The 10068-nt window shown below is 44.3% G+C and overlaps 1 protein-coding gene across 1 annotated transcript in view; it reads right to left on the reverse strand.

Annotated features, from left to right (window-relative positions):
* The window catches only part of LOC118396262 (IQ motif and SEC7 domain-containing protein 3), a 33234-nt gene extending 32153 nt beyond the window's left edge, over positions 1-1081 (reverse strand). Inside the window, exon 1 of the mRNA XM_052467004.1 lies at positions 150-1081. Within this exon, the coding sequence (XP_052322964.1) occupies positions 150-697 (548 nt within the window). The 5' untranslated portion in view covers positions 698-1081. The remainder of the gene's footprint in view (positions 1-149) is intronic.
* Between the last annotated feature and the right edge of the window lie 8987 nt (positions 1082-10068).

The raw sequence follows: 10068 nt of genomic DNA on the forward strand, positions 1-10068 counted from the left end.
TCTCCACGTCACTCTCATGATGATCCTACCGTTAAAACAGCCAACTTCAGAGGGCTGGCAGGCTTATATTTTACAAACTGGACATTTTCAAGTTGCCACGCATACTTTATTTTGTTTGCGATGCAAAAGGCTATAGTAAACAGACTCACTCTGATTGCCTGGTGAGAGCCAGCGAGCGACAGAAAGTGGTAGGAGTGAGGGGAGCTAGGGGAACCAGGGGAACCAGTGTGTGGCAGCCCATGCTGGTCCTGCTGTCCTCCCCCTCACCCAGGATGGCCTCGCCTTGCAAAGGGCTCAGTGACTGTGGCTGGGAATGGGCCGGTACCAGCTGCATGTCCTCTGGATTGGCGGGCTGAGGAGAGGACTTTTCTGGCTCAGCAGGATGAACCTCAGGCATGGGCTGGGCGGGCAGAGAACCGGTGTCTTGTGGGTACGGATGTTGATGCTGAGGATGATGACAATGAAGGCTCGGGTTGTGTTCTGGGTGATGAGGGTCAGGTTGTACACCTCTTACTTCACGCAGATTCCTGTTCTCCCCAAGCAGCTCACCCACGCGTCGGTCCAGTTCGTCAATGCGCAGACGTTGTGTTTGGATGAGGCTCTGCTGGTTCTGAACAATAGTGGTCAGTTCTCTAAGGTACAGAACTGCCTGAACTGGGTTCTCTAGCAGGCTGGTCCCCTGCACAGCCATGACCATAGAGAGAGAAAGAGATAGGCGAAAGAAAAGGAGAAAGAGAGAGAGATGATCAAGTGTAGAGGAGAGGTAGCCTAAATTCCTTCTTCCTGCTAGAATAGATGAATGAGATGAGAGGTCTTCCTTCTCTCTTCTCCTTTGCTTTTTATTCTTCCATTAGTCTCTCCTTTTGTTTTACTCTTCTCTTCTGTTTTTAATCCTCTGTGCTGTTTCTTCGATGATCGGTAGCGAAGAGACAGATAAATAGGCTACTCCGTTTCAAAATGGAAAGAGAGAGAGAGAGAGAGAGAGAGACATATAAAAAGAGACAATGATCTGATGTAAATATTCCTGTCTTCCCGTGATAAGAGATTCTCTCTCCTCTCTCCCTCGCAGACACTGATATAGTTCTGCTGACTGCTGCTGATGATGGAAGGATCCAGATGTGACCGGAGGAGGGGCGCAAGGCGAGTTGGGCAAGGGTGTGTGGCGTCATCACACATGAATGCGCACACGCAAGCGCACACACAAGCCTAGTGTGTTTAACACTCTCCTCTCTGTATCTCTGTAGTTATTTACTGTAGGCTTATTTCTGAATTATGAATTATGTAACACATGCTCTGTCTGTGCACTATAGCTCATCACACACACAAGTACTCACGCACGCACACACACAAGCGCACACTACCACTCCGTAGCAATCACATCTGTAGCCATGAAATGCTTTGAAATGTTGGTCATGGCTCTCATCAACACCATCATCCCAGAAACCCTGGACCCTCTCCAATTCGCATACTGCCCCAACAGATCCACCGATGACGCAATCTCTATTGCACTCCACACTGCCCTTTCCCACCTGGACAAAAGGAACACCTACGTGAGAGTGCTGTTCATTGACTACAGCTCAGCGTTCAACACCATAGTGCCCTCCATGCTCATCACTAAGCTAAGGACCCTTGGACTGAACACCTCCTTCTGCAACTGGATCCTGGACTTCCTGACGGCCCGCCCCAGGTGGTGAGGTGAGGCAACAACACATCCACCACACTGACCATCAACACGTGGGCCCCTCAAGGCTGCGAGCTCAGTCCCCTCCTGTACTCCCTGTTCACCCATGAATGCGTGACTACGCACGATTCCAACATCACCAATACGTTTGCCGACAACACGACAGCGGTAGGCCTGATCATTGACGACAATGAGACAGTCTATGGAGAGGTCAGAGACCTGGCAGTGTGGTGCAAGGATAACAACCTCTCCCTCAACGTGGGCAAGAAAGGAGATTATCGTGGACTAGACTAAAGGAAATGAGGGCCGAACACACCCCCATTCACATGGACGAGGTTGTAGTGGAGCGGGTCGAGAGCTTCAAGTTCCTAGTGTCCACATCACTAGGGACCTATCATGGTCCAAACAGTATATCACTAGGGCCGAACTCCCTGCCATCAAGGACGTCAATACCAGGCAGTGTCAGATTGTCAAAGACTCCAGCCACCCAAGTAATAGACTGTTTGTTCTCTCTGCTCCCTGTTTGTTCTCTCTGCTACCAGAGCGCCAAGTCTGGGACACAAATGCACCTGAACAGCTTCTACCCAGAAGCCATTAGACTGCTAAACAGTTCATCAAATGGTTACCTGAACTATTTACATTGACCCCTTTATTATTTATTTATCTTCATTGTTTTTCACTGACTCCCTTACACTGGCTCTATGCACACTCATTAGACTCTACCCACACACATACTACACTAACACACACACACACTCCCACATGCATATTGCTCATGCTCACACACACAAAACACACACCCACATGCATATTGACGCCACACACACAAACACTCAAACACTGACACACTTTCACACTGCACATATGACTGCACATACGCTGTTGCTACTCTGTTTGTTATATATCTTCCTTTCCTAGTCGCTTTTACCCCCACCCACATGTACATACTGTATTACCTCAATTACCTCAACTACCTCAACTACTTCGTACCCCTGCACAATGGCTCGGTACTAGTACTCCTTCTATATAGTCTCATTATTATTTTTATTGTGTTACTATTTCCTTTTTCTTTAGCAAATATTTGTCTTACTTTTTAACTCTACATTGTTGGGAGTGGGCTCGTATGTAAGCAATTCACTGTAAAGTTTACGCCTGTTGTATTCGGCGCATGTGACCAATAGAATTAGATTTGATTTGACGCACACACACACACACACACACACACACAGTCACACACACACACACACACACACACACACACACACACACACACACACACACACACACACACACACACACACACACACACACACACACACACACACACACACACACACACACACACAGAGACACACACACAAACACACACACATACACACACACACACACACACACACACACACACAGAGAGAGAGCTCTGTAGAAATCTGGTGGTCGACACCAGAACTACACTGGACTTTGTGCAAACTGTAAACCACATATCCTGAGGCAACATTTATTGTAGCTGGGGACTTAATTAAAGGAAATCTGAGGAAAACACTCCAGAAATTCTATCAACACATGGCCTTTGCTACTCACGGCGAGAGTGTTCTTGGTCATCGCTATTCTCCTTTCAGGGACGGCTACAATGCCCTCTCCCCACCCTTCCTTCTGGAAATCTGACCATGCCTCTATCCTGCTCCCCCTTATTGGCAGAAACTTAGGCAGGAAGAACCCGTGGTAAGGACTGTTCAACATAGGTCTGACCAATCGGAATCTATGCTTCAAGATTGTTTTGATCAGGCGGACTGGGATATGTTCCAGGTCGCCTCTGGGAATATTATCGAAGTATACACTGACTCGGTGACTGGGTTCATCAGTCCACTGGGTTCATTCTGGGTTCATACTGTGACGATTAGAAATCGTGGATTGATGGCAGCATTCGTGCAAAACTGAAAACGAGGACCATCACATTTAACCACGGCAAAGTGTCTAGGAACATGAACATGTACAATCAGACCAACTATGACCTCCGCAAGGCAATCAAAGTGGAAAAACTTCAGCATAGAGACAACGTGGAGTCACAATTCAACGGCTCAGACATGAGATGCGTGTTTTTATTTTTTTTATTTTACCTTTATTTAACCAGGCAAGTCAGTTAAGAACAAATTCTTATTTTCAATGACGGCCTAGGAACAGTGGGTTAACTGCCTGTTCAGGGGCAGAACGACAGATTTGTACCTTGTCAGCTCGGGGGTTTGAACTCGCAACCTTCAGGTTACTAGTCCAACACTCTAACCACTAGGCTTCCCTGCCGCCCCACTAACACTAACCCTGTGTGACAGGGACTACAGACAATCACAGATTATAAAGGGAAAGTCAGACACATCGTGGACACCGACACCTCGTTTCTGGACAAGCTAAAAACCTTTGCTTGCTTCAAGGAAAACAACATTGGGCTACCGACGTGGGCCCCACCACTCACAAGGACGGTGTGCTCCCGATCTCTGTGGCCGATGTGAGTAAGACATTTAAGCATGTTAACCCTCGCTAGGCTACTGACCCAGACTGCATCCCAAGCCGCGTCCTCAGAGCATGCGCAGACCAGCTGGCTGGAGTGTTTACCTACATATTCAATCTCTCACTATCCCAGTCTGTTGTCCCCACTTGCTTCAAAATGTCCACTATTGTTCCTGTACACAAGAAAGTGAAGGTAACTGAACTAAATTACTATCGCCCCGTAGGAGTTTAATTCTGTAATCATATGTGCTTTGAGAGGCTAGTTAAGGACCATTTCACCTCCATCTTACCTGACACCCTAGACCCACTACAATATGGATTGCGCCCCAACAGAGCCACAGATTATGCAATCGCCATTGCACTGCACATTGCCCTATCCCACATTTACAAGAGAAATACCTATGTAAGAATGCTGTTCAGCCTTCATCACCATAGTACCCTCCAAGCTCATCATTAAGCTCAGGACCCTGGGTCTGAACCTCTCCCTGTGCAAAAGGGTCCTGGACTTCCTGAAGGGCCGACCTCAAGTGGTGAAGGTAGGCAACAACACCTTGGCCACGCTGATCCTCAAAATGGGGGCCCCACAGAGGTGCATGCTCAGTCCCTGTTCACCCATGACTGCGTGGCCATGCATGTCTCCAATCATCAAGTTTGCTGACGACACAACATTGTTAGGCCTGATTACCAACAATTACGAGACAGCCTAGAGGAAGGAGGTGAGTTCCATGGCGGAATGGTCCCAGGAAAAAAACCTCTCCCTCAACAACAACAAAATGAAGAAGATGATCGTGAACTACAGCAGACAGCACAGTGCACACCCATATCCACATCAACGAGACGGCAGCGGAGAGGGTCAAAAGCTTCAAGTTTCTCTGCGTGCAAATCACTGATGACCTGAAATGCCCCCTTTACACAGACAGTAGGGTGAATAAGGTGCAACAGTGCTTCTTCAACATCAGGAGGTTGAAGAAATGTGTCTTGGCCCCTAAGACCCTCACCGACTTCTACAGATGCACCACTGAGAACATCCTGTCGGGCTGTATCACCGCCTGGTACAGCAATTGCACCGTCTGCAACCGCAAGGCTTTCCAGAGGATGGTGCAGTCAGCCCAACACATCATCCGGGGCCCACTGCCTGCCCTCCAGGACATCTACAGTGTCAAAGGAAGGCCAAGAAGTTCATGAAAGACCCCAGCCTGTTCACCTGCTACAATCTAGATGGTGGAGAAAGTACATGTGCATCAATGCTGGGACAGAGAGACTGATAAACCGATTCTATCTCCAGACCATCAGACTGTTAAACAGTCACCACTAGCCGGCCTCTGTCCTGAACATCAGACACTGTCACCAGCCGGCTACCACCCGGTACTCTACCCTAAACTTTAGAGACCGTTGCACTATGTACATAGAGTCATTGAACAACGGTCCCTTTAATAATGTTTACATATTGTTTTACTCACTTCATATGTATATACTGTATTCTAGTCATGGCTGCATTCGGAAAGTATTCAGAACCCTTGACTTTTTCCACATTTTTTTTACGTTATAGCCTTATTCTAAAATTAATTAATTGAATTGTTTTCCTCACCAATCTACACATAGTACTGCATAATGACAAAGAAAAAACAGGTTTTTAGAAAATTTAGCAAATTTATTACAAATAAAAAACTGAAATATCACATTTACATAAGTATTCAGAGCCCTGGTGCCAGGTTTCCACCAGATGTGATGCTGGGCATTCAGGCCAAAGAGTTCAATCTTGGTTTCATCAGACCAGAGATTCTTGTTTCTCATTGTCTGAGACTCCTTTAGGTGCCTTTTGGCAAACTCCAAGTGGGTTGTAATGTGCCTTTTACTGAGGAGTGGCTTCCGTCTAGCCACTCTACCATAAAGGCCTGATTGGTGGAGTGCTGCAGAGATGGCTGTCCTTCTGGAAGGTTCTCCCATCTCCACAGAGGAACTCTAGAGCTCTGTCAAAAAGGGTTCTTGGTCACCTCCCTGAACAAGGCCCTTCGCCTTCCATTTATGAATGATGGAGGCCACTGTGTTCTTGTGGACCTTCAATGTTTTGGTACCCTTCCCCAGATCTGTCTTAACAAAATCCTGTCTCTGAGCTCTATGGACAATTGTTTCGACCTTGTGGCTTGGTTTTTGCTCTGACTTGCACTGTACAAGTGTTGGACCTTATATAGACAGGTGTGTGCCTTTCTAAATCATATCCAATGAATATAATTTAGCACAGCTGGACTCCAATCAAGTTGTAGAAACATCTCAAGGATGATCAATGGAAACAGGATGCACCTGAGCTCAATTTCTAGTCTCATAGCAAAGGGTCTGAATACTTATGTAAATAAGGTATTTCTGTTTTTGCTTTGTCATTAGGGGGTATTGTGTGTCGATTGATACAGAAAAAAAATATTTAATAAATTTTAGAACAAGGCTGTAACATAAAAAATGTGGAAAAAGTCAAGGGGTCTGAATACTTTCCAAATGCACTGTAACTACTGCTATACACACCATTCACATACTGTCCATACTGTCTATACCCACCATTCACATACTGTCCATACTGTCTATACCCACCATTCACATACTGTCCATACTGTCTATACACACCATTCACATACTGTCCATACTGTCTATACCCACCATTCACATACTGTCCATACTGTCTATACACACCATTCACATACTGTCCATACTGTCTATACACACCATTCACATACTGTCCATACTGTCGATACCCACCATTCACATACTGTCCATACTGTCTATACCCACCATTCACATACTGTCCATACTGTCTATACACACCATTCACATACTGTCCATACTGACTATACACACCATTCACATACTGTCCATACTGTCTATACCCACCATTCACATACTGTCCATACTGTCTATACACACCATTCACATACTGTCCATACTGTCTATACACACCATTCACATACTGTCCATACTGTCTATACCCACCATTCACATACTGTCCATACTGTCTATACCCACCATTCACATACTGTCCATACTGTCTATACACACCATTCACATACTGTCCATACTGTCTATACACACCATTCACATACTGTCCATACTGTCTATACCCACCATTCACATACTGTCCATACTGTCTATACACACCATTCACATACTGTCCATACTGTCTATACACACCATTCACATACTGTCCATACTGTCTATACACACCATTCACATACTGTCCATACTGTCGATACACACCATTCACATACTGTCCATACTGTCGATACACACCATTCACATACTGTCCATACTGTCTATACACACCATTCACATACTGTCCATACTGTCTATACACACCATTCACATACTGTACATACTGTCTATACACACCATACACATACTGTCCATACTGTCGATACACACCATTCACATACTGTCCATACTGTCGATACACACCATTCACATACTGTCCATACTGACTATACACACCATTCACATACTGTCCATACTGTCTATACACACCATTCATATACTGTACATACTGTCTATACACACCATACACATACTGTCCATACTGTCGATACACACCATTCACATACTGTCCATACTGTCTATAAACACCATTCACATACTGTCCATACTGTCTATACACACCATTCACATACTGTCCATACTGTCGATACACACCATTCACATACTGTCCATACTGTCTATACACACCATTCACATACTGTCCATACTGACTATACACACCATTCACATACTGCCCATACAGTCTATACACACCATTCACATACTGTCCATACTGTCTATACACACCATTCACATACTGTACATATACACTATTTATATTCCGGACTCAGGTCCGGAAGCTAATTTCCTGCAATTCTATTCATTTTGCAATGTGGTTTTGTACTGTGTATTTATATACAATATATACTTGTGTATTCTCGAAATAGTTCCTTATAATGTTGCTCATTCCAATGTTGCATTTTACACACTATTTTTATACACTATTTATACACACCACATATTTATTTATTTTGTGGATTCTTGACATAGCTCACTCTAATATATCTACTGCTGTACATATCATTCCTAGTCTATCTTGTGTAAATTCTGCCGGTGTAGATACGTATAGATTGCATTTGGATTACTGTTACAGTGCTATTTGGGTTGTTAATTTGATTTGTTTGTGTACCTGTTTGACATTGTATTGACTGTTAGGAGCTCGCTGCATCTGCTGTAACATCTACTAAACTGTGTACTTGACTAATAAACTTTGATTTGATTTGTGTGGTGGTTGTCTCAGTCTGCAGCTGTGTCTGTCTCTAGGTCATCATTGGTAGGCCTAATGGTTCACATAGGTCATCTGGACAAAATGGTAAAATAAAGGCTGAATGAAATCAAACTGGTGTTTTGATTCTGCGCTGTGTTGTTGCTAGCGAAACCCATTACTGACTGTTGCCATGGTGATCCCCTACTGACTGTGCTGTTGCCAAAGGGCTGCTTGCTTACTGTCATCTACGTGTGTGTTTGACCGGTCTCCTATCCTGTTGGTAATGATAAATTATAATACTATTTGTGTGTGTGGTGTGTGTGTGTGTGTGTGTGTGTGTGTGTGTGTGTGTGTGTGTGTGTGTGTGTGTGTGTGTGTGTGTGTGTGTGTGTGTGTGTGTGTGTGTGTGTGTGTGTGTGTGTGTGTATGTTTGCTTGTATGCACATTTTACAATACTTGTGAGTCCAGAAGTCCTCACACAAATAGCAAACCAACTAAAATGCAGAGAACTGAGGACATTTTGCCGGTCCTCACTTGTAAAAAGGCTATTTTAGGCTTAGGGTTCAAATTAGGGTTAAGGTTAGAATTAGGGTTATTGTTAAGGTTAGAGGTTAGTGGTTAGGTTTAGTTGGGGAATTAGGCTTATTATGCTTACATTTAGGGTTAGGGGTTAGGGTTAAGGTTAAGGTTATGGTTAGGATTGGGGTAAGAGTTAGGTTTAAGGTTAAGGTTTATTGTTGGGGTAGGGGAAGATAGGGGTATGGGAAGGTAGAATTTTGAATGGGAATCCAAAAAGTATTGACACGTGGTCCTTCTGTAGCACAGTTGGTAGAGCATGGCGCTTGTAACGCCAGGGTAGTGGATTCGATTCCCGGGACCACCCATACGTAGAATGTATGCACACATGACTGTAAGTCGCTTTGGATAAAAGCGTCTGCTAAATGGCATATATTATTATGTATAGTAAGACTTTGTGTGTGTGTGTGTGTGTGTGTGTGTGTGTGTGTGTGTGTGTGTGTGTGTGTGTGTGTGTGTGTGTGTGTGTGTGTGTGTGTGTGTGTGTGTGTGTGTGTGTGTGTGTGTGTGAAAATATGACAGATGGTTTCCATGGTGCAGCAGTAGACAAGATGAAAGGAGTGTTTTTCTTCTGTGATATAACACACACGCACACACACACACACACACACACACACACACACACACATTGATAGATGGATAGATCTCACATCCCATGTAGTAGATATGGTATGACTTGAACCTGTGACCTTGATTCTCTCAGTCCAATCTTAGCCATTACACCAAGAGGTTTGAACCTCTGGATGCTACATCAGTAATAGATAAAGTCAAACATCTGGGAACTTGTGCACAGGGATTAGAATTCTCAGCAACGAGCCATGGAGTAGTTGTGCTTATTCAAATCATTTAAATGAGAGCTTTTTCCGTCCTTCATTCCTTGACTGGGATCAGTGAATGTAGAACACAAAAACAATATGGTATAAGACATCTAAGATATATGTTATCTTAAATAATGTATGTGGCATGAAACATTAATATGTATTTCTCTGGCACAGCCTCAATGTCTGTATTGTGAGTGAACTGTCCCTTTAAGGAACAGAACGTGTCA

This window comes from Oncorhynchus keta, chromosome 17 (genome assembly GCF_023373465.1).
Source record: "Oncorhynchus keta strain PuntledgeMale-10-30-2019 chromosome 17, Oket_V2, whole genome shotgun sequence".
NCBI lineage: Eukaryota > Metazoa > Chordata > Actinopteri > Salmoniformes > Salmonidae > Oncorhynchus > Oncorhynchus keta.